The 25,885-nt window shown below is 40.7% G+C and overlaps 1 protein-coding gene across 2 annotated transcripts; it reads right to left on the bottom strand.

The window, feature by feature from the left end:
• Positions 1-42: 42 nt before the first annotated feature.
• On the bottom strand, positions 43-17,361 carry LOC310927657 (integrin alpha-6-like). 2 transcript variants are annotated; one of them, XM_083890019.1, is made up of 26 exons: positions 17,140-17,361; positions 10,378-10,505; positions 10,205-10,284; positions 9,509-9,770; positions 9,267-9,398; positions 8,939-9,149; positions 8,657-8,850; positions 7,909-8,006; positions 7,599-7,726; positions 7,430-7,519; positions 7,237-7,298; positions 5,801-5,970; positions 5,563-5,703; positions 5,171-5,283; positions 4,109-4,262; positions 3,942-4,025; positions 3,766-3,845; positions 3,357-3,434; positions 3,138-3,237; positions 2,838-3,008; positions 2,588-2,686; positions 2,349-2,459; positions 1,957-2,055; positions 1,493-1,618; positions 1,252-1,344; positions 658-781 (listed from the first exon to the last, which is right to left on the bottom strand). In XM_083890019.1, exons 1-25 carry the CDS (start codon positions 17,319-17,321, stop codon positions 1,282-1,284), a joined length of 3,156 nt encoding a protein of 1,051 aa, XP_083746145.1. In that variant the 5' UTR covers positions 17,322-17,361; the 3' UTR covers positions 658-781; positions 1,252-1,281. The 2 variants fall into 2 exon arrangements, with proteins under 2 accessions (XP_083746144.1, XP_083746145.1); XM_083890018.1 differs by lacking the exon at positions 1,252-1,344 and having other exon boundaries at positions 43-781.
• Positions 17,362-25,885: the final 8,524 nt, after the last annotated feature.

The following is a 25,885-nucleotide window of genomic DNA, read 5'->3' as shown; positions in this document are numbered from 1 at the left end:
AAACTTCGACAAACAATTTATTCAAGAGACTGTTTGTTCCTATCCAAATTTAGAGAAGGTTCATTAAAAAGATGAGTTTACAAACCAAGTTTTTAAAAACTGGAGTTCATTCATAAAGTGCACCTTGAGCACGACTTAAACAATTTGATGAACCGATGACTATGCAGCAGTGGGATTTTATTTTGATAGTTTTGTTTTCTAATATTGCATTTATAGTCACCCATGTGTGAATTGCATGACTCTTTGGCCTGTGGAGCATGTAACAAACTACTCAAAGAATAAATACAAAACATTTTCCAAAAAATATACAAAAATAATGCAGAAACTGTACTCTTCCACTTTCTCTACCCCAGTCCTCACTAAATGTATTGTACACAAGCGCCAAAGCTGAAACTACAGCTCTCCTCCTCCTTTCTCCAGTGATTCATACAAACAGAGATCAAATCAGCCACTGAAGCAGAATATTTGATCATTTAGTTTTACAAAAGTATTTTTTTCCCTTTTAAATTGTTTTAGTTTAAAAAAAAAAATGTATATTTACAATTGAGTTAGGCAAAGGCAGCACAGGAAAAATCGGTAAAAAAAAAATCAGTGTGGAGTCAGATTTCCTTGGCTTTTAAGAAAAAGAGTCGTTGTCATGCCAGGTTGTCACCCATGGCTTCTTTTCCAGGTTTTCCCAGTTACCGTTCCCAGAATCGACTGCTCTGTCCTCGTGTTTGATCCAAACTTCACTGTAACTGGGGACCTTGTCTTCATATTTGGCACGCTTAAAAAAGCCACACTGCGGGTGAGAAAGGGGGGGGAGAGAAAATCAATACTTTGAGAAACAATGAGAAAAGAAAGTTTTAGAAAAAAGCAAAAGGAAGTTGGTGAGTTGTCATCAGTTTTGTTTTCACAGGCAAGAGCCAAGATGCAGAGACTCTTCAAATCATAGATGTGCAGAAAGACAGAGGGCTCCTCTTAAAGAAAGGGAACATGTTTTAAAGGAAAAAGAGCAGGAGAAAGAAAAAGAGCTTAAGATCAACTGATCAAGCAAAAAAAAAGCCCCATTTAAATAATAACTCATCACCTCCCCTGGTCATGCAGGTAAACTAATGATGCACACAGGTAATCATGTTTGAACATCTGAACCAGTCATTCTGTATAATATTAAAAGCCACTGTGAACCAGAAAGAAGTGCTTCTGCAGCAAAACAAGGAGCAGAAAAGGAAGTTTGATTCATTCAAGCCAGGTCAGGTGAGGTCATTTTACCCTCTCTCTGTTTTTATGCAGTCAGTGTTTTTATGAAGTCAGTGTCTCTTTTTCTGGTTGCTCCTCTTTATTCTTTTTTCCGAAGACTCCACACTGAGGAGAGGCAAACTGTTAGCATGTGATGTAACGTTTACCTACAAGTGGTGCCTTAAATTTAAATTAAACTAGATGCAACAAAGTATGCAGGTATTCCACGGCCGGGGCAGTGCCTGTGTCCTGGTCGTGGATCTCTCACTCTTACCTTCCAGAGGAGGAAGGCCAGGAGGCCCAATAGCAGCAGCAGGAAAAGGATGGTCAGCACAATGATCCACCATGGCACTCCTCCATACCGAGCCGAGCGCGTATCTGGGAAAATCGTCATCTTCACCTGTGAAACAATACAGCAGCAGAACGTCATTGTTAACTGAGAAGATCTTTCATGTCTGTGAATGGCATCCCTGTCAAAGCCTGAGCATCATCAGCAGTTTTAACAGGTTACTCACTGCTCATATCTACAATGTCACTCCTACTAGTCAAAACTACACAAAACTAGTTACAGATATCAGCAATTCCGTATTTACTCGTCAGAATGACACTGAATTGTAGATATCTCATTCTGGTTTCAGATATCTACAAAATCATTATGACTAGTCATAATTCAAGTAAGTTCATCTGTAATTATCGTCAACTGAAGATATCTACATGGTCCTGGACCGTCGTGTTTACCTGCGTCTCTGCGTTTTGAAGAAACGTGTTCTTTGTTGCGCTGTTGACATGCAGGAAGGCCTTCACTATCACTTCCACATGATGAAACGATTCAAAATCCTGTGCAAAGAAAAACGGGAGACAATGATGCTGATGGTGCCGAGAGTAATCAAACACTAAAAAAGGCTATTCATTTGTTGAAATGATCATTGTATATATATTAAACTCAAAACACTCTGCTTAATTATTTGCCTACATGTTGAAGGTTAAGTTAAAAATCATGAATTAAAACATAATTGACACATTCTTTACACTACTGAAAGAGAACATTTAAATTACCAATCTACCATTACTACTCTGTTCAAGCGAGCACCAACTCTGGTGTGATAGAGGAATTAAAAACATATCGTTACCGCAGCCAAGGTGCTGTTCCAGAGGCGCGAGTGTACGTTGATGACTGCATTTCTTTCCAGGCCCCGCAGCGGGCACGTTATTGTCACACACTTGGCCCCATCTTCACAGGACTAACAAACAAAGAAGGCACAACAAGATTCCTCCATTACTGGTTGCAAATTCACATAAAACATTGTAAAAAATAGAATATTAATGTCATATTTATAGAATAAAAGAGCTTTTGTTTGTGTGTATTTACCAGAGTTACTGATTTCTTTGACTTATAACGAGCAATGGTGCCCTCTTCACCTCCATGGGAGCTTCCGACTGATCTTCTTGATCTGATGCGACTTGGTTCCTTCAAATAAAAGTACATTCTGCTCATTCAGTTTGCTCCCACCTCTGTATTATGTGTCGAAATAAGATTTTTGGTTGGGTTTTCTGCTCTGTCAAGGTAATCCTGCTGATGAAGAGGCTGTCACACAACGAAGTGATTTTCTCACACTGACCAGGTTGAGATGGTTGATCTCGTTTTTAGGACTGCAGGCGAGTTGGTCCACTCCCGTGGAGCTGATCTTCATCAGGTAGAGCAGCCCATTGTCCTTGTCTGTCAGCTTTGGCCACCTGATGTTGAGGTCAGCGTTTCCGAAATCTGCCAAGCTCTTTCCCAGGTTGATTATCTGTTAAAAAATAAAAAAACAAGCAAGCGTTTTCCGCCTTAGCTGAGAAAGTAATCATTATAATACTGAAGCACATTTAAGTAAACATTCAATCTGTGAAGTTCAGAGAAGCAGTTAGTTTGTACTCACTCTGAACTGATGTGTGATGGCACTGCCAATGTCACTCTCAGTCTTCTTGGCCTCACCTTTGGACTGTCCTGTAAAGTAGACCTGAGACGGCTGGATTTGACTGGACAGACACAAACGCACCATTAGTGGCATAATTATTTGTGTGGCTGTATAAGTATGTCTGTGTGTGTGTGCGTGCGTGCGTGCGTGCGTGCGTGCGTGCGTGCGTGTGTTTCTTACCCTGATACAGACAGCTGCAACATGATGGCCACCTTTGCCTTTGCTTTGACCGGACCGGTGTTCTTCTGGATGCTTGTACTGTCAGATCACATAAGTATAGGTGCATAAGTTTATCCAGGAGTGCATCTGTTGATCAATAACCAAACTATCTGAAAGACATTCTCGAGCAGCTCAGAAACTCTCTGTGCTTCCATCTTGCCTTCATCAGTCATTGTCATACACTGCTATACTAAGAAACAAAGAAAGTGAGAGAGCTTGTAGGCCTAAAAAGCATTGTTTGAACTAATCGAGCGATGACGTAACTGTAGCGGACAGTCATTTATGTCAAAAGCTTACGCACTAGAGCTTCAAAGTGCAAGATAAATTGTTAAATATGTCAATTTGTGCTCCAGGATTTCAATATACTTACGTCTCAAACTCAAGATCTATCTCCAGTTCAGTAGTGCTCAGAGAGATCCCCGATGTAGTCAAAATAATGTAGATGGTCGCCTACACATGCACAAACACAATTGTTCAGTATTAACAGTGGCAGTTGTGCAGAGGAGGTACAGTAAACCAAAGGACCAAAGGGTGATTTTCTCTCACCTCTGCGTTACGTCTGAAGGGGTTTCCAAGGTCACAGTCAATCTTAGAACCGTCTTTGTTGATGTTACAGCTTATAGATCGCTCCTACAATTGATAACAAGTCTTCGTCAGATCAACAGATTGTGTGTGTGTGTGTGACGCTTGTCATTGAAAGACCTTAAACTTACACCAGGCGGAACACTGTGACGAGAGTAGGTCAGTGAGCGTGGGAAAGTGGCAATCAAAGAGGCTTCGTGTGCGTCGTCTCCCTCGAGGTTGGTTACTTTGACCTCCAAGACGATGTCCTGGTTGTTGAGCGAGATCAGGGGCACGCCGTTCTCCCTTCAAACACGGAATGCATGAAAGAAAATATTCAGATACACATGAAAAACAAGTATGTGTGTTTAGCCTTTATTTAACTAAGTTGATCCCACTGAGATGAAGGATCACTTTTACAAGAGAGGCGTGGATTAAAAGTCTTCAGCAGAGCCTTAAAGGGGTCATATTATACCCTATTTCTCCAAGTAAGTTCCCTGGTGTCCTAATGAATATGTCTGTGACATGCTTTGGTCAAAATACCATTAGGATGAAGCACCACAGCAGTTCAATCATCCTGCCAAAACAGCCCTGTTCAGAACGCTAGTAGTATCTGTTTAGGTCCACCTTAAAAAAAGGTAAAACGAAACTTAAGAGACAGGAAATGACATCAGCCACAGAGGCTACTGGGAGCTAACAGCAGTCAGCATTTGGAAAAGTGATCATTTGCAGACTCTAGCAGGCACATTGCCGTCATATATAACATCCACTGGACAGATAAATCCTCTGAGGCTGGACGTTTGTATAGAACTCTGTGCTGCACTGTGGAGCCAATAATAGAACGTTTTACAGACTTCTGGTTTTTCGGATACCGTTGCCCTCGCCAGCACTCTCGCGTATTTTACGGACAAGAAGTTGAAGTATCAGATGCCGAAAAATTAAAAGCTTTCTTTCCCAGTTCAGTTTGAACTTTAGGAACAACAAACTGCAAAGAACAAAGATAACAACTTCCATGTCTCCAATTCTAAAGAGGAGATAAGGGTAAGACTTTATATTACAGTATTAAAATTATTAAAAAGTTGATTTTGCATAATATGGGACCTTTAAAAGATTCACAGTACTATCTCAGTCCACGAGCATACACAACACATCTCCAACGTCAACAACAGATAAAAAAGGTGTTGAATTGCATGCGATTGACTTTACCCTCTTACAGTTCTAGCGGGACAAATTTGTCGACGTCAGACATGCGGCCGTAGCGATAATCCAACTTCAAGTTGCTATTGCACTCGTTGTCATCACCACAACCCTCCTTCCGAAATTGCACCTACAAACACACACACACACACACACAAGAGGATCACACAGTGACAGCTGCTGTGTGCCAATAAAATAGTAACACATTGGAAAAAGTGGAATGGAAAAAGTATGTATTACTGTAATATCATCAACTTATTACCACAAACATTGCATAAAAAATAATAAAAAATAATGGTACTACCACAATGTTAATCCTCATATATATATATATATATATATATATATATATATATAAAATATGAATCACCAATTAAATGTTGTTTAACTCAGTATCATGTATACACACCACTGTTTCAGCCATGGGTGGGTCATTGCTATCAAGCACAGGCGATAGAGGAGCTGAGCTCTGCCTGCGACTTCGTTTGGCATCCATGATGTTCACAGACATGTTGATGGCGATGCCATGCAGCTTGTCTTTAATGTTATCCTGTGGGACGATAACATCAGACTAGCGTTATATACCCACACACAAGTCACAGTGTTCAAGAGAGAAAATGGAGACATTTTCCAGAAGGAGAAACTACCTTGATGGAAAGCCGACGTTTAACACACTGTTTGGTTCCTTTGGTGTTCAAGACGAGAGTGCCTTTGGATTGGTAACCCTTTTCTGTGCCAGAAGCGTCCAGGAAGTTTGCCCGAGAAATGCGAGTGCGCGCCCTGTGCTCAGCATCTGCCTCCAGGGCGTACGCCACCGCTTGAGAGAACAAACAAAAAAACATCACATATGAGTAGAACTGAGCATGAAACTTCAATATAGATTAAGAACCCTTTAAGTCCCGCAAGGGGAAATTCAATTCTGCAGTGAGTTAGTGAACACACACAGCACACAGTGAGGTGTAGAACATGTAACCCAGCGCAGTGAGCTGCCATGCCAGTGAGCGGCGCTCGGGGAGCAGTGAGGGGGTTAGGTGCCTTGCTCAACAGCACTTCAGCTGCGGACTGGTCGGGGATTGAACCAGCTACCTTCCGGTCTCGAGCTCGAAGCCCTAACCATTAAGCCACAGCTGCCCCCATATTTGTGTGGTATCAACCAAAGTTTAGACTGGGTGTCAAACATCGATACTTTGGTGGCATCCAATATTTAAAAAATGTGTCGTGAGACAGGGCTTGACGTGTGTGTGTCTGTGTGTGGATGTGCTCTTGTCTTTCTATGCTTGTTTGGACCACCCCTGGCAAAACACCTTTTTTATGGGGACATTTTTCCTTTTGGGGACATTATGCCCGGTCCCGAATGTGGTCCCCACAATGTGATAAAGACATGTAGATGTGTGTGTGTGTGCGTGCCTATGTTGTGTTTTCAACAGTTGGTGTTTATTTTACAAATGTTGATATGATGAGTATAGATGAAACAATTAATCGATTTCTAAATTAATCGTTAACTGATAATCGATTAATCGGTTTGAAGCGTTTTTCACGATTAAAACAAGATTTCTGATTGTTTTAGCTTCTTAAATGTGAATATTTTCTTTGTTTCTTTGCTCCACACAAAAAAAAAATCATTAAGAACTGAATCATTTTGGTTTGTGGACCAAACAAGACATTCAAGAACATCGTCATTTCCAGGTTTGACAAACACTGATCAACATTTTAAAAAATGTTTTTTAACATTAATCATTTGGACCAAACGATCGAAAAAATAATCGTTAGTTGCAGCTTTAAAAATAGAGACAAATTTACCAAAGCACTTGATAGTGCAAGGAATAACAGAAAAGTTGCTTAAAGTTGATCAGCACAACTAAAACTGAAGAATTGTTTTGGTTGAAAAAGATTTCATAAAATTGATGTCGAAAAAAATTGTCTTTGGGAATCAAAGCCCACCCTAAAAGTAGTAGAAATAAATGACGTAAAAGGAAATTCTCACCTTCCTCAGTATAATAATAATTCTGGATAGTGTGCATGAATATGTTTTTTTGTTACAACATAATGAAGCTTAAATGTAGCTTTTATAAAGAAAGCTTACTCAGTTTGGGAGCATAGCTCTTGTGGCTGGTGGTATAGGTGAAGCACGCGTCAATATCCATGCTGGAAATAAAGAAAAGTTTAATGTCAATATATGCCCATAACAGTAAAAAAAAAAGTAAAATATGTGGTAGTTCCAGTTGATGTTGAGACATTTAAAGTCTTTCCGATTTGACACAAGAGCCAAAACCTACCAGAAGCCGCTGGCACAGTTCTTGTTGCTGAGGTTAACTTCCTTTGGCGTGATCTTGATTTCTTTCTTTATGCTAATGACGGGACGGGCTCTGGGAAGACCAAACGCAGTGAGCATCTCAGTAAACAAGATGAGCCATTTTGGTTGGATAAATGCGTCACTTTACTTACTTGAAGACAAAGACAGAGTCTGAGAGGGATCCGACAGCCAGGTCGGGGAAGAAGTTCTCATCCAAGTCCATGTTGCCTGCCAAAGAGTAGCCAAACTGCTTCACTCCGAAAGGTTTGCCGTACAACTCCTACAGCCAAGCACAAAAAGTATTAACCTATCTTGTATGCGGCGGGTTTATGGTCTGATAGTTTGTATTCAATTCTTTTGCCAACAATACCTCCTTTTATACAACTCCCATTGCTATATTTCCTCAACTTAACAACCCTGTATGACAAAATGAAAATTAGTATAAAGTATAAAATACTGTACCTGAACATGCTTTATAGAGCCGGGTACTGTTGCCGATCCGCCGTAGATGTAAACTTTCCCTGCTTCATCGTCGTCATAAGGAGCTCCCACTGCAAAGTCTGTCACAAAAGAACCATTTCTGTGTTTTTGTGTGTTTTTTTACAACGCGACAGTGTACAGTGTACAGTACTGTGCAAAAGTCTTAGGGTAAACATTCATTAGGGTTCCATTCCAGGTTTAACCCTATAACGCCAAACATATCAGTGAGATACATGAGTTTTTGAGCCCTCCACATGAGCAGTGTGACAATTTTTTTCCCTGAAAAACCCAATGTATAAAATTATGGGAAACCCAACAGAGATGCAAGCACTGCTTAGGCCACTGCCCATGTGTACTGTGAGAAATGCAGTGTGCATCTTTGTGTGAACTGTTTTCAAGCCAATCATCACTCAAAATAAAAAAGTTGTGAACCGCAAAATTAGTACAGATAACTGAAATGTTATGTCTTCCAGACTTCCACCCTGCCAGTTCCATTGCTGCATTGTTTTTGTTGGATTTGTTTGTGTATTTTTTGTTCAAGAAAAAAAAGGGTTGTGCATTGTGCATTTGAGCATTGTGACCTGCTGTATCAAATATGATATGATATGATATGATATGATATGATATGATATGATATGATATGATATGATATATATATATATATATATATATATATATATATATATATATATATATATATATATATACATATGTAAAAGAGAATGCTCACCCTGGAAACCATCCAAATTCATGTCCCCCAGGTTTTCCACAGCCAGGCCGAACATGGAGTTCATGGCTCCATCAATTCTGATTGGTGTGACTTTGTTCCACTTTCCTCCTTTGTTGATGTAGACATAGACAGCTCCACCGATTTCTCCATCCTTCTCAAAGTACTGCGGTGCTCCCACCACTATATCCTGCCAGCTAATAAACCACAGCATCACAGCGTTTCACGAAAAACACGCCGACGACAAGCCTTTTTTGTGTATGTCAATCAGCCTACGTCACTCACCCGTCCCCATTGAAATCCACGACAGTCAAATCATAACCGAAAGACGAGGCCAGCCCCTCCCCTTCCAGGACGTGCTCTTTCACCAAGATGGTGCGTGAGGTACCTTGCTTCAGCAGCACCACTGTTCCGCTGTGGTCCGCCCTCGGAGCTCCTGCCACCACAATCAGCTCACCCTTCGTGGTCAAACTCTTTCCGGTGTCTAGAGAGAAGCCTGAAAAATAAGAGACAAAGGAATACTTACTGACATGAGCCAAGGATGACTATCAATGCATACTTGAATCCTCTACTTTGTAGGAGCTTAAACAATTGTGCTGATTGAGTATTTTACCCAGGTAGCTGTTGGGAGGAGCAGGAACTAGATTCGGGTCCTTCTCTCTCTCATCACCTGTCTCATAAGGACCGTCATCATATTCGCCGGCTAATAGTAAGGTTTCATTTTTTTGTTCCATGCGTACCACACCTGAAATAGAGGAGCAAAGACAAGACACGATTAATGAATAAATAAAGATTTGATTTAGGACAGTTTTTAATATATAACCCCAGCACCCGCACACAGACACACTAGACTACCTTTCCAGCTGTATGCCCCAGGAGCTGCAAAGATGAGGTAACGATAGTCCTTGTCAAACGTGGCAGAGAGGCCCTGCTGGCAGGAGCCGAACATCTCATGGCCTCTGAGTCGACTCTCACAGAAGTGCCAGCCACCTCCATCTTCACTCGATCGCTCATCAATTTCCAAGTTCTGACTCAGCACATAGCAGCGTCCGATTATGTCACGGGATTCGATGTCTGTGCCAGTGTTGGCCCGGCGCTGGTATCGATGGGCACAGGTCTAGCAGGGAAAGAGTCACACAATGGTGTATCATTTTCTTCTTGTTTTACTGGCTGAGTATCCTGTTTTATGTTTTTTCATTTTTTAAAGTTCTGCATTTGAACAGAGGTGTCATTAATGTGCTTTCTCCAGAGGGAAAAAAGCTCAGAATAATCATATACCCGGCTGGTTTAAACAAAGCAAAAATACACACAATTTTATTATCACTAACAAGTGGAGTTTCGTGGGGGGAGCTGTGCCAACAAACATCGACTCTCATACCTACTGTCAATTTAGAGTGTCCAATTAAATTGTTATTTAAAAATAACAATTTTAAACATTAATGTTTTCCATTGGCTTGGTTTGAACATTTCTGTTGATTTAAAGGGAAATATCTGGATAGTTTAATAATATTGTCATAAGGCACGGTCAGATACAAATATGTGCAGCCTTACCAGAATCTTCCCTCCTGGTCCCTGACTGCTAACGGTCACTCCCATCCACTGGTCTTTTTTGCTTTCTCTTTTTGTATCCTCTTCACAAACACAGAGGAAAGACATATAATAGGACACTTTTAGTGACTTTTATACAAAACTTAACTGAAGTAGCCAAAGGCTTATTAACTCACCATCATTATCAAAGTTAATTCTGGTGCAGCCAGTGGAGGAGGAGCTCATGTCACAGCTGTAGAGCCCTCCTGTCGGATCAGATGTTTGACCTGGGAGTGATCTCGCTTTTGGGGCACCAACCAGCAACCTGCACACACACACACACACATGGATGGATTTAATCAAACAACAAATGGCAGCTCAGTGAAAGGCACACCATGAAAGATGCTTAAATGTTTCTGTCATCTGGGAAACTGAATGAGAAACACTGTGGTATTTCCTCATTATAGTTCCACATTATAATACATTCCAGTCTACTGGGTCACACAGCAGCCACATTCACATGCTCATAAACACACACACACACATATGCCACCAAACTGGATGTCCTGGACACAGACAAGCACACACAGGTTGCCTTTGTGAATAAAAGTGAAAGGGAAAATGCCACATCCAGGCCTTGATGATTGGTACCCAGTTCCCAGGGTAAATCAAATCAAGGATGCCATTATTTAAAGTGCACATTATATTTGTCAGAAAATAGTGGCTGAGAATATGTGAAAAAATAACAACTCGACTTCGAAATGACTTTGACTGGATAGGAATAATTATATTTTCTCAAATATTGAGGAGTTACTGTGACAATTTGTTTTTGAAACATGGAAAACATGGGCGTCTGCTTTTGCAGAATTGTGCACAAACCTGGCAACCAAGCGACGCCAACACCACTGTGTTGAATTCCCTTCGACACTTCAATTCCCACAAAGGAAGGTAAGACAGGAAGTCAGTTGGTTGCTATTTTAATGTAACGCTAACATCTTGGTTGGTGAAAAGCTGGTTATGAAAGGGTTTTTTAGCCTAATGTTTTAAATTAATGTTGTTGGGACCATGAAGCAGGCCTTGTATTGTATTAGTAACACAGTGTTCCTGTTACAGATAAAACTCTAGCAGTTCACAATGACTGTCTTTTTTAAGCATGTTTAAATGTGGAATATCTGGGAGATGATCTTCATCCACTATATCTATATGACTGGACTTGCTTGATTTTTGCAAGAATGACTTTTTATGTTGACAAATGTTTTACCCTTTTTAAACATTCAAATTTGTGTTTAAAACGTGTTTAGTAACACATTTTCCTGTAGAGTGGCAAAGTCTCTCTCTTTGCTCTGCTTTGTCTGTCCAATGACCTATCTCCATCTGACCGATGACCTTAAGTTAAGCCATTTTTAGCTGGAATACAAAGCAGACACAGATACACAGTGTACAGTCAGAGTGAGGAGTCACAGCCACAGTGCAGATCAGCATGTTTGCAGCGTAGACCTCCACAAGAAGCGCCGCACCACACGAAATGCATAAGGGAGGAGATTTCAACGTTTCAGAGTGTAAATCATTATATTCCGATTGAGCAGGCATGATAGGGATTAGCAAAGGACATAAATCTGTTTTTGTGACATGCAAAGATACGGCTTGTTTCCACAAGGTTACCCACAGCCTCTGTCGTTAATAGTTAAGATTTGTTTTGAAGGAAACAGCGAGACAATATGATATTGATTTGCCTCGTACAATATTCTGCAGGAAAAGAAGTCATCAGAAACAGAAACACACATCTTATGAGTGATGGACAAGCGCACACTGTTTATCCTGTTTTAACCACTGGATTGGTTTGGCCTTGTGTCTCAAACCACAGCACTATAATTTGCAAGGTCATTCCCCACCCATTTAGGGCAAACTCTCCTCCTCTATGTGCACCGCTACACTGAGCAGACGCCGTGTTTTCGCACTAACAGAAAAAGCTAGGGTCTAGATCAATTGAGTCAATGCTTCAAATAGGGGATAGAAGCCCATACTGTATACGTACATAAACACTATCCATAGAGACAGGGTGTCAGTTGAATTATCAACCATGTGATGGTAAAATAGTAAATACCATGTTGCACACTGTGTGAGACACTGTCGCTCCTGTCTGTTCACATGTGAAGGTTGTTTTAGGCCACCATTAGATGTGTTGCAATGATACCGATGACCATACAGTATAATTTCTCAATCACTTTATCAGAACACACCCGGAGAATGCAAGAAACTTATAAACTTAATTTTAAAGGGGGGGAAATAACTGCTTCTACAGGTTGAAAGTATCAAGTATTTCGTATGAGCTATTATTATAGTAATAATAATAATAATAACATTATGCATGTTAAGTGGAACGTGATCATTTAAACCACCATAGAAGAAGACCACCAAAGTTCTCTATTTGAAAGAATATTCAGTCTCATCTTGAGATGTCACTAATTCTTACACACTGGACATTTAATACTATGCATCATTATTATTATAAGTAGTAGTAGTAGTAGTGGTTTTTTTTTTTCTGTTATTAGACACTTAAGTTCTGACATGGTGTGTCTGGAACTATCACTGTGATATGAGTGACCTGCTGCTCCACTGACTGTGACTCAACTCTTGATTTAATCATTTACCACCAATGGAGGAAGTGACAACGCACAGGCTTGGTAAAAGGGAGGAGTAAGACAAACAGAGTGGGAGAGAGTGTGTTTATGGGCATGTGTGTAGTAATGACACACATACTGTACACTCGGACACACAGGGAGACACTCTATGCAGAGGCATCTCATTGAAAGGTGTATTGTGTTGTTTTATAAGCAGAAACTGGCTGCCAGCCATGACACAGCCCATTGCTTAGCAACAACCTAGTGCCACCCCATCAATTTTAAGTCTAAATGGGTTGCAGATCCATGCAGGTTCATGCCATGTGTTACCCAACTTCTCTCTCCATCAGTCTGCCAGGCTCGAGTCTGCTGATTGAAAAAATGTACTGCCCAGATGTTAACTGATTTATGTTCCTCTTCATTCTTTCAGCCATCACCTCTTTCTTTTCTTCAGTTCTTTTGTTTCTTTCTTTGATGTTGGATAACCTTATAGGGGTCATATTATACCATATTTCTCCGAATTACCTAGTTCCCTGGTGTCCTAATGAGCATGTCCGTGACATGCTTTGGTCAAAATAACATAAAGATGAAGCACCACAGCAGTTCAATCATCCTGTCAAAATAGCCCTGTTCAGAACGCTCCGTTTAGTAGTATCTCTTCAGGTCCACCTTAAAAAAAAGTAAAACGAAACTTAAGGGACAGGAAATGACATGAGCCCCAGAGGCTACTGGGAGCTAACAGCAGTTAGCATTTGGAAAAGTGATCATTTGCAGGCTCTAGCAGGCACATTGCCGTCATATATAACATGTATCCACTGGACAGATAAATCCTCTGAGGCTGGAAGTTTGTGTAGGACTCTGTGCTGCACTGTGGAGCCAAGAATATAACTTTTCACAGACTTTGCAGATTTCCGCTTTTCAGGTTGCCGTTGCCCTCGCCAGCACTCTTCCACGGAAGTCAACATCGCATGTTTTATCTCCTATACTTAGACTGAGGAGGACCACAAATACATGAGTGAGTCATCTTTTTTCACACTTTGCAGTCTGATAGGACCTCCAGAGTCCCAAATATAAGAATTTAAATCATTAAAAGATTGATTTAGCAAAATACGGGACCTTTAACTAACCTGAGACTCTATATAGAGACTATCAACACTCACATAAAGAGCTGACCTCAGTATTAAGCCCTGCAGTCCACACTCCTTTATCATTTTTGGAATCTGAAAACTAACATGCTAAATATCTCTACATCACTTCATGTTCTTGCTGCATTTTGTTTCACAAACAGAAACACACAGACTTTCAGCTTTAATCTCTTTCTCCCTTTCAAGATCTTAAACGTCCCTGAACTCTGTCGGCCTCCTCCTCCGGCTCTGCTCTCTCCACACAATTATTATCGATGATGAAATGCTACACATTCATGGACACACACACACACACACACACACACACACACACACACACACACACACACACCCCAACACACACACACACACACACACACACACACACACACACACACACACACACACCAGGTCCTGCCCTCACGTTCAAGTATGTACAACACTCAGCCCTGTAGGGCACGAAAGACAGTCGAAGATATTAAGTCTGAAGAAAACTTGGCAAGCAAGTCTGGCAAAAGAATTGTGACTTATGGTGCACACCCTGCAGAGAAGAGACACACATGGGACACACGTGTTAAAGATAACACCAAAACACATGTTGAAAATGTATAACCCTATCTAACTATCTATCTATCCATCTATCTATCTATCTATCTATCTATCTATCTATCTATCTATCTATCTATCTATCTATCTATCTATCTATCTATCTATCTATCTATCTATCTATCTATCTATCTATGGTTAGCAGTAAATAGCTTCATGTCACTCACAGATGACCTATACAAGGCAACACCTCAGTTCTCTCAGCCACAGCACCATTAACTCACACCAAACAGGAGCCTGTCCATGTGTGTACACACACAGGTTTTAACAGCTATACTTGTTAGGACTCTGCATTGGCTTCCCTTTGTTTGGACAGCCTAACCAAAACCTTATCCAAAACCTTAATCATAACCAGTTAATGCCCAACCCTAACCTTAAACTAACTACAATTAATTTACCTTTAATTTGTATTTAAATCTAATAATTGGGAAATTAGGTTCATACTTCACATCATTTTGCATTTTGACAACAGATGATGTGATCGTTATGATCACTTATTATATAAAGAATAAAAATGTAAACAAACTCCTGTCCTGAAGTCCTGAAGTCCTGTCTGAGATGTTCATTCAAATTACATTCTCATATCACTGATTATTAGAGTGGCCAATTTAAGGTCACAATGAAGAGGAAGAAATGCACATTAAAATTGAAAACAAGTAACATCTGACGTATTAAAAGTGCTTGGTGGTTACACCAAGCATGGCTTAAAATTCCTTAATGAACTCATTATCCACACTGATTCATTTTCTGTTGATCTACAAATGCAGCTCAGTCTCTACAATATCAACACCAGCATTTGGTGTTTTCCAGGTCAGAGCAAACAAGTGTTCTTGTTTCTTGTATTTGTACATAAGATTAAGAACTGTGTCTGACCTCTATGCAGAAAGAATTAGGGATGCTTAACAAGAATCTCTTGCAGGGGATAAATAACCACCATGTAACCTTCAGGTCTTAGCCAAACAAAATCATTAACACATTAGACAACATGAAAAGACTCCGCATACTAATGCATGAATGAGATTTAAAAAATACAAAATTACCCTGACTGAAAATGTTGAGTTAAGTCTAGACCCTACATCGGATATTATTAGTACATCTATCAGCTTATTTTAACCGGAGGCTGCTTCCGGCTCTCCGATACGGGACACATGGATCCACGATACAAATAATATCACGATAAAACGATTCTGTGATAATCGATATTTCGCAAGACAACCACGTAGCTATACATCACGATATCCGTCTAACCGAAGAAAACCAAAAGTCCATGAAAAGTTAAAAAGTGCAGGATTTATCTATTTATTGAACGTGGATGGAGCATTTCTTAACGTAGCTTTCTCCACCATTGTCCTGCTGTTATAACTCTCACTTCCTCAGCCAGGGTAACGTCCTTTTCCCATTTGAGCAGCGCCACCGTGAGGAGACGTGAAGTAGCAATGCCCGTTAAGTGAAACTGGACAAACTGTTTACATTAGAGTGCATTGATTTATGGTGTATCTGGTGTATCGATTATCGTATTGCACAAGGAATGACGCCTATATATTACCAAATCGATATTTTGACCCACCCCTTATTTCTGTATCTGGATTATGTAGTTTTATCTTTATACGATACCCAACATCCGATTCTGGCTAATACACATATCTGATTCAGATATAAAAAGTGAAAAAGTCAAATCCGATCCATAAACCATAAATATGAGGCAAATGCTTCACTAAATTCAGACAATGTGCTGTAACTACAGATGTTTCTCTTCAAAGCACTGTTTTACCAAGGTGGTAAATCCATTAGCGCATTAGTACAAGTTTTAAAAACAGCCAAAAAGAGTGATATCAGCATAGAAATTCAAATCTGTGATAACAGTATTGTCTCTGACACACACACACACACACACACACACACACACACACACACACACACACACACACACACACACAAGTGGTATGAGCCATCCCTGCTTCAAACAGCTTCCCAGATTCAGGAATTTGACTCCTCTGGTCTCAGGTCAGTTTGTATTTGGGCTATTCAAACCAGTGACCAATTTATGGCATTCAGCCTTTATGCGGAGTGACAAATCCCTCTGAATCAGTGCCCATAAAAACGCCAACAATGATTCAAGGGAATGTTTTGGTCAATTTAAAAATGCCCTCATTTAAAAACACTTTGGGAAGAGAGTGGGCAAAGGAGAAGAGAGGAATAGAAGTGTAGAAGAGGAAAAAACACTATGGTGGACCAACTAGCTTACAAATAGGTAACTTAGAATGAGGGAAAACAAGGAAAAGTGCTCTGTTTAAAGGCACAGCGGTTATATTTGAAGTATAGTAGAGTTGTATAAAGTTACTGTGTGAAGGACAGTTACTGCTTTAAAAGTACCTGCGACACACCTGACCTCTAATGACTGTGTTTGTGCCGTTTCACCTTTATCTGTGTTTAAACTGGGGACTTTTGTCATATCGTGTTGCAGCTCTAACAGCCCATAATGACCTTACAGTGGCCTGCGCCGCCGTGACATTTTAATTACACGGTTACGATAGTTATTTTAAAGACATTACAAGCGAGGCGAGGCCTCACTGAACTCCCCTTCACAATAAAAATCCCCGCTCCTTACATTCGCTTATCCTCCGGTTCGAGTTGCCGGTGCATGGCCATGGAGAAGCCGAAAAGACTGCCGCGGTCCCCGTTCTTCCTCTGGTAATTTTCGGTGTCCAGGTTGAAAGCCCACAGTCGCCCACATCCCAGGAGGAGGAGGAGGACGAGCAGCCACGGTCCACAGGTAAGTTTGGCCTCCATGAGACACAGCACACACACACACACACAAAAATAAAACAAAATAAAACACACAACAGACAGAGACACACACAAAGTCCCTGGTGCTGCGGAAAGGTGAGACCTCAGTGAAGGAGTCGCAGACACACACTAACTAGTCTGGTTGGGAGAGTGGTGCACTCACTCACTCACTACACACACTACACACAGCTGCCCCTCCCTCACTGCTCTGTCTTCACACACACACACACACACACACACACACACACACACACACACACACACACACACACACACACACACACACACACACACACACAACCCCCCCCCCCACACACACACACACACACACACACACAGGTTACAGACAAAATCAAGGCAACTTTATTTGTATAGCACTTTTCATACACAAGGGTATGGAAGTCCACATGAAAAATAATAATAATAATAATAAAACGACATGGATTCTGGGAAAAAGAAATCTGAATGCTGATTTTTATTTATTGCTATTTATTTATTTATTTTTATTATGCGTTTGTCTGTTGCTTTAATTGTTAAGAAAATTGACAAAAACGTTATTTTCTTTTGAAAAATCTGAATTCTGAGCAAAATGTCAGAGTTCTGAGGGGAAAAAAAAGTCAGAATTCATGCTGATTTTTTTCCATACATGGGCAACTAAATGGGCTTTACAATTGATTCCCAATCAATTTATACAAAAACCCAATTATAACAGAGTATGGAATAATACAACATGGAGAAAGAAAGAGTTAAAAAGTTTAAAATGGAGCATAAAATGTGATTTGGCAGCATAAAACAACAATTTACTCAAAAAGAAAGAGGTTCGTCACCAGTGTAATCTGGTAATCTGGCTAGTGGAAAACACATGTTAAGTTCCACTAGCTGGGAAAATATTTGAAGTAGGGTTTTTTTGTCAGAGATATTGGCACAAACGCCTGAGTGTGAGGTAGACAATCATTTTAAACATAAAGAACAGAGAAAATAGAATTAGCCTCTACAAGCCACAGCCCAGAACCCCCCCATTGCTAGAAATGACTCAGAATTTAGAATCTTTCTACAATTTTTCAGGTGCTCTCAGCTTCAGATCATAACATGCCATCGCCACAGGGCCTGTATCTTCTCTAATGACTCATTAGATGAGTCACAGAAGAACCAGAAGCGGCTGGAGAACGGACCAGGATCAGACTGGACTGGGCACATTAGCAGATTCCCACTCACTCGATGGTTTTCAAGGCATTCCATTAGGCGCTGAGCCAAAGATTGTCCTCGCAACACAGCATTTCAGAACACAACACCGGCTTTGTCTGCACATGGAGACAGAGGAGGACACACAGACAAGGGCCGCGGGTAGAGAGAAGCTGCCCACATACAGTACAGTGTCAAAGGAAGAAGAAAACATGGTGAAAGAGGGGGGAATGCAGCAAAGGGAAAAGGTCACAGGGAGAATGTGGTGCTTATGCAGGTCTGTTTTTGGCTTAAGTCGCCGTCAATAGGAAATAGCTCCAGTAAGGATCAGTGTTTTCATAAAACCCTCGTTTGATTTGTTTGAGATTCTGTCGTTGGAAAAAAATCAGGTGCAGCGTTTTAGGACTCGATCACATAGTTGGCAGATGTGTTGATAAACTAAATGCTAATTAAAAAATACACCTAGACATACTGTGGACCTGTTCCCCGCCCTGTCCAGATCAGACAGTGGTTACTACACTCCTGTATCGCAGTGATGTATGGCTCTGTCATCAGGTGGTCACAAACAGGACTCACTGATAAGAACAGCAGAGTGTGTTAGCTGAGTGTGTGTGTGTGTGTGTGTGTGTGTGTGTGTGTGTGTGTGTGTGTGTGTGTGTGTGTGTGTGTGTGTGTGTGTGTGTGTGTGTGTGTGTGTGTGTGTGTCACTTCCTCTGTTTGACATCCAGGCACAGATCCCTGTCTGTTCTGGTGTTCTTCTCCTCCACAACCATTAAATATTATGTTATATATATACAACAGGGACATGTGTGGGATAGAGAGTAAAACAAAGTAATAAGTAGTAAGCATGCATTATAAATATCAGGAAGTATAAAGGTAGAGCAAAATATTAGCTAGAAAAGCACTCAGAGAGCGCAGACCTCCACCAAGGCAGCTCAGTGCCTACAAAATACACCATGCCGGCGCACAGCGTGTACGGATCACACCCAAACTTTAATCAGTCGTTCCTGGTCCCATTGCGGACATTTCCTGAAAATTTCATCCACATCCGACTTTTAGAGTCAGTCAGACAGACAAACGACAGCGAAAACATATACCTCCTGGCAGAGGTCAAATATTGGAGGTCATGTAATCAGTGTTCAACCCCAAATAAGCACAATATGGGCATAATTGATGAAGATTGACCAGTGTGAGGGATTCAAATCAGAAGCTAACCTCAAATTAAAAATCCTATCAAATGAACCAGTATAGTACTGTTAGTTATTATGAATAATGTTATTATTTCAATGATCTCTCAACAAAATTGGGAATAGAGTGGTCAATCTAATCTGAGTGCAGCGTTTTAACATAATGGAAGCGTAAAAAAGAAAAAGAAAAGGGGGGAAAAAAACCCTCCCTCAGGTGCTAAAGCAGAGCCACGACTGTAAAAGCACATTTCTCTGACACACATGCATGTAGAAAAGGCAGCGCCCGGACTCGCCCGAGCCACAGCCCTGTACTTGTTCTTAAAGGTACAGCTCCAGGTACACGAGGGGAAACAAACACACGGGGACCTGAGGGTGTGGCACAGTGAGACACAGTAGAAACACAGCCTCGGGCTACTCATACACACACACACACACAATTCACCTCTGTTTCACAATCATAGTGAACTCCAAACCCAGGATGTGTCACAGTTGCAACACATCCATGCGTTGCACTTTCCCTGAGCAGTGTGATGTCTGGAAAACTATCAGCATAGAATATTATGATTAACAAAAGAAAGAAAAGCTGTGCAGGAGTGGGATTAATGAGTGCTGCTGACTCAGCTCCTCTCGTGTTACAGTTTGCCTTCTGAGCGTGAAAGCGACGGTGCATGGTAGCACATCTTAAAGGAACACTTAGACATTGAGCACAATGTGCTCATTCGCGCTCATGTCAAACCAGATGATTGATCTCTTGCCTGAGAGCTAAGTTCACGGTCTGCTGGCTCTACAGCTTCGTGTTTGCCGTGCACATGTCGTCTCAGCTTTCTCATCTGACGCTCAGAGAAAATACTTATTTCATTTGTTGAAGTCACAGCTAAGAGAGGCGATCACAGGCATGCATACATAGAGATGATGTATATATGTAGTACACTTATATATAGTATATAGTGGGTGTAAAATCTACTTTGTAATGTAAAAATGTGATATAAATGGTAAATGTAACAGCTTTGGCAACAACTGCACACTGAAACAGACGATCTACCCTTCATAATGACTGCACTGATTACCATCAATAAGGAGTAATTGATGTCCGCTCCCATCCGCGAGTGCTGCAACACTTGGGTTTCCTGCAAACCCACCTTTTGTGTGATGTAATATGAGCTGGCAGTAGTTACAGGAGGGGCTCCGGTGTCAGTGGGCCCAGGTGTGCCTCAGAAAGATGATGTTATCTCATCTCAGACTCACTTTCACTCTTTCTTCTTTCTTAGACTGATGTGAGTGACAGATTCAGATTTAGAAAGAATGTATTGGTTCCAGAAGGACAATTTCAACACAATCATCTGTTCTCACATACAAACATACACCACAACAAGGCATTCGGCGTCAGACAACAGGGACAAAGAAATAGTAAAATTGACCCCGATCTGAGCGTAGTCGTCTGATAGCTGAGGGAACAAAATATTGACTAGTACTGCACTGGGGGCAAGAGAAAACCAGCGACCTGAGGGCGGGAACTTGAGCTCAGATGCCAGTATATGATCATTATGTGATCGTTAATAATGTTTTTTGGCCTTTTTAACAACTCGATCTCCCCACACTGAACACCCAATGATTTTGCAGCTAATGTTTCTAATGCAGCTTAGAGCATTTCTGTACTTGGAAGATGAAATAAAAATAAAAGAGAATATTAAAAGACCTTCTATAAATAAGCAAAAAAAATGACAGAGCACTAAATTCCTCACAAATCTTTATAGTTGACCTGGCACTAAAAGGAAAAGTGGCAATAACTAACACAGATAACTATGAGGTATGTATAATCTTTATATATACATGTCACGTTTATACTGTACATTATATTGTAGTAAGCAATGGTGCAGCAATGGTGTCAGTTTTATTTGGCCGTGTATCATTGGTGTAAGAGTCATTTCTGTTATTATTTTGGTGTTTGGAACCTCCCACCACTTAGTAGGAGGACGTGCTCTCTATTCTGTGCAAAGTGATTTAGCTCAGGGTTGAGCATTTTTGGGCTGTTGACTAAAAAAAAGAGAAGCACAAACTGTTCTGATTTCTGTTTTGTTAAAAAAAAAAAAATATATATATTTATATATATATGCGCGTTACATAAGACACATTTTGAGTGGTATTTGTTTCTGGTCACAGAATTGTGCCAGAGAATAAATCATTAGATTTTTGGAGAGAAGCTAAACAACAGAACAAACCGATGCAGCAACCATTGTGGGTTGTTTTGACTGACAAATGGTTTGCTACAATTAGTCTTTGTTTTTGGTGAAACTTTCTTTCTTTCTTAAATCACAGAAAACTTGATTTTGAATCAGGGCATTGTTCCAAGAAATAAAGGAACTGTATGTGAACACCACACACGCACACACACACTCAATTAAAAGGTCATTGCTTTAAATGAAACCGGTTTTCTTAGATCATACACAGTAAGAAAGGCCAGTGAGTTCCACTATATGTTTGTGTGTGTGTGTGTGACTTTGAATCTCAGAGGACACCTGACGCAAACAAACACCATTATCCATGACCTTTTAGAGCTTCACACATACACACACAGACACACAAACTGCACCCACGCTCTTATTTTGGCTGTCTACTTTGATTGCTAGGACACAGGAACAATGTTAAAGGAAATAAGGGGATGCATGGATATCTTTGCTTCTCTGTGATATTACGTCACCTGACCACCCCTCCAAAGTATTTCCACTGTTGAAAAAAAACAAAACAAAAAAAAACCAACAACAAAAGACATTCCATGCAATGAAAAGGTCAGGAGGTCAAGAGAGAGAAAGTTTATCACCTTGACGCTGTCAATCAAAAGGGAACCCACCCTGCACCAATCTGGCGACAGTGGTTTACAGAAGTCACCACGGATTGTTGGTTTGCAGTGGAAACAAAGCATTATCACTGAGCACGATTCAAAATGTAGCTCTGAATTTAAACAGTTTCTCAGAAATTAGGTTCTGCCTCACCGTGTTTATGCCAGAAATCTTCCTAAAGAGGTAATAAATAGACTCACATTCATTTTCCTGGAGATTTATTGATTATTACCTCAACCATTAACTACTACTTACTGCTAAACCCTAACAATTACCTAACCCTAAAATGAAATGATTAATAATACCTGAAACACATGGACAAATGCATGAATTCTTGCAGATTAACTGTCACTTTTGACACATATATACACACACACTGTGACCTAATTAGACTGCAAAAGATCCTCTGTGTAAATGCGCTTCAGCTCATCAAGGACTGATTCCAGTACTCAGTGTCATCTGTTCTTGGTTGGCATCGCATTATCCGTTTGATGAAAGATGAGTCAAATCTCATCGGCTGGACCAAATGACTGTGAAGCCACGCCATTGTGCGACAACGAGACACTGGAAAAATCCTGATAAAGTCTGTGTTATCCTATGAACCTTTTATAGGATGGGTGAGCACTGCTTGTTTAAATGTCAGTCACTCTTCATAACATGGCAGCCCCATAACGTTCATCCAGGTCACCTAGAATTCTCACTTTTGTGGATTTGTGTGACTTTTCTTTTTACAACTATCGGATGAATTTTGATGGCCGTTTCAGAAAGATGGTGCAGTAAGCCACAATGAAGATTCTTCTTCTCCTCTGCAGACATCCACTAATTCAACATCAGCCTGTAGCTACATGTCCTGGCCTTCAGGTGTTTGGTCAAAGGCTGTTACTCAGCACAAGCCGTCTGCGCACACGTGTGTCAGAATAAGACGGATCTGCCTCTACAAGCCTGAAAAGGATGCGCCACTATGTCAAAACTGCAATCCTACAGGGTCACCACCAAAAAAAACTAAGAAATTCCTGTGGTGGAGCTTCTCGGTAAAAGTCCCAGGTAAGTGTGATATATCACAGTTTTACCCTCACCCACAAAGCGATACACATGTGGAATGCAAAACTGTGGGGGTGGGGTGGGGTGGGGTGGAATATAAGCTATTTAATCGATAGTGAAGACCAACTTAACATAGTCAGTGCTAAATATGTAAAACATGTGAACAACCACAAAAAGAGAGAGAGGGGGGGAAGTCCTTACACATGCAGCAGGAATGAATGCTGAAGAAATGAAAAATGACTGTACATCGCTGTGTTCACCATCATACATCAGAAAATAAGCATTAGAATGAAAGACAGTAACCCACAAACTTACCATTGTTGTGTAAACACTGAGGATTTGTTTATTTAGCTCTCCTCTCCTCTAAAATCTTACCTACTTTCTCTTTTTATGAACATGTCTGTAACATGACATGCAAAGACAGATACCGCATGCCTGTTATTTGGTTAATAAATTATGGGGGGGGGGCATATTCTGAATGGCATGAACTATTTTCCTTGTAAATAACTTTAGGCAAAGCATTCTAATGATGGCACTCATAATAAACCATGTTTTCCTTAACAAACGATGGTGATTAAAAACATAAATTAAACAAACAAAGTTCTGATCAGTTTCTCCGTGGGCCAGATTTCACTGAAACACATTTGTAGATAAACTGTGGTAAACGTAGAGGATTCTGAACATGAGGATTCAACTGAGAGAGAGAGAGAGAGTAGAAATATGTTCCAGCATGCAGGGAAAGTATGAGGAGCAAGAGAGACATTTCATAACAACAATCCAACACCTCACCCCGCCACTCCCTGCTCCTCCCTAAACCCTAGCCTCTCACCCCCACTCTGCTGCTCTCTGCCTTCACTTACTCGCCTCCTTGTTGACAAACCTCTCATATCGTATTCACATTTTTATGTCATGCTTGGAATTTAATGAATCATGTGCTGGTGGGGGGCCATTAAGTGTCGTTTATGTCTGTTTTGTACTCATTCACAAGGAGCTCACGCTCCTGACACACACCACACCCTGTCCTAAAATCCTCCAAAAATCAAGGGCTGCAATGCTAAAAATGAGGAATGCGCACTTCAGTTTAAAGTCTTTCCATCACCATTTCAGATGCTTTGAGTCCGAAGTGTTTGATAAAAAAAAAAAAAACTGAACGTATGTTGTCGTATGTGAATCATTTCCTGGCTGCTCATGATCAGATTCCAGATCAGCTGACCCACCTTTATTTGTCAAACCCTTCCTGCCTCACCCATAAACTAGCATTGACATGAGCACAGAAGCACAGAAACACACACACACACACATTGGCAGGAAATGAAAAACAAGCCCTCCAGTAAAGGCTGGAATCCAATTTCTCCTCCTATGTTCTTTCTCTGAAGCATCTTCACTTGGTTACAGTCGCTGCACCAGTATAAAAACATCAGCCTTACATTATCCTCTCACTACTCTACGCAGATGGTTTGAGAATTTATTCATGTTCGTTAAAATTAGGTGTTGTAATCAGCAACATGCTGCAGCGCATAACTGCTGCAACTTCAATTTAAAGACGCTATATGTAAGATATGCAACAAGTTCAAAACTGGCACGACAGTCCAAATAAAACAAAAATATTGGAGAACCTTGTTCCTCCTCCTCCACAGAGGCTTCAGTTTTCCATGTAGTTTGAGGATCCAATTCTGAATGAACTGAAAGATACATCTATATTCTTTTTTGCGTTTTTTCCATTAGGAATAGTACCAAAATAACCAGGCCTAACCATTGCATTCTTTGGCACCCTTCAGAGGCTCCGCCCCTGAAAGTCAGCCGATTGGAGCGACAGAAAAACGCCACATTGCGATCGGCGCCAATATCCCATTGAAGTCAAGGCAAACGGCCGCAGTCTATTCATATATAAAACTTAATATCTTGTTGAGACAAACCCGTTTTGTTTTTGTTTGTTGCGTCTCATTTGATGCCGCCCTTCGTTGTCATCGCACAAGTACGACATCCCGATACGCTGCCATTGGGCACAGCCCACACCCCTCCTATACCAAGTAAAGGTACTGACAAAGTATTGACTGTAAGGAGGCCTGGCCCAAGGCTTTACCATACCAAATGGTGCCATATTGTTTCCAAACTGAACCGTACCACGTACCATTGGCAGGCTGTAAATTAAGTTTGTACCAGTGCGTCAGAGAAACCAGCATTCCAATTAACACACTTCCCTCGTCTCTGATCACACATCATAATCATTTTATGACTTAATATAAATAGCTTACATACAAACTCGTTTAATTTCACAAACCTGTGATTTGCACCTAATTCCCAATGAGAAATCGAGTGA

This window comes from Microchirus variegatus (genome assembly GCF_963457635.1).
Source record: "Microchirus variegatus genome assembly, chromosome: 5".
NCBI classification, from domain to species: domain Eukaryota; kingdom Metazoa; phylum Chordata; class Actinopteri; order Pleuronectiformes; family Soleidae; genus Microchirus; species Microchirus variegatus.
This window is presented reverse-complemented; position numbering and strand designations above follow the sequence as displayed.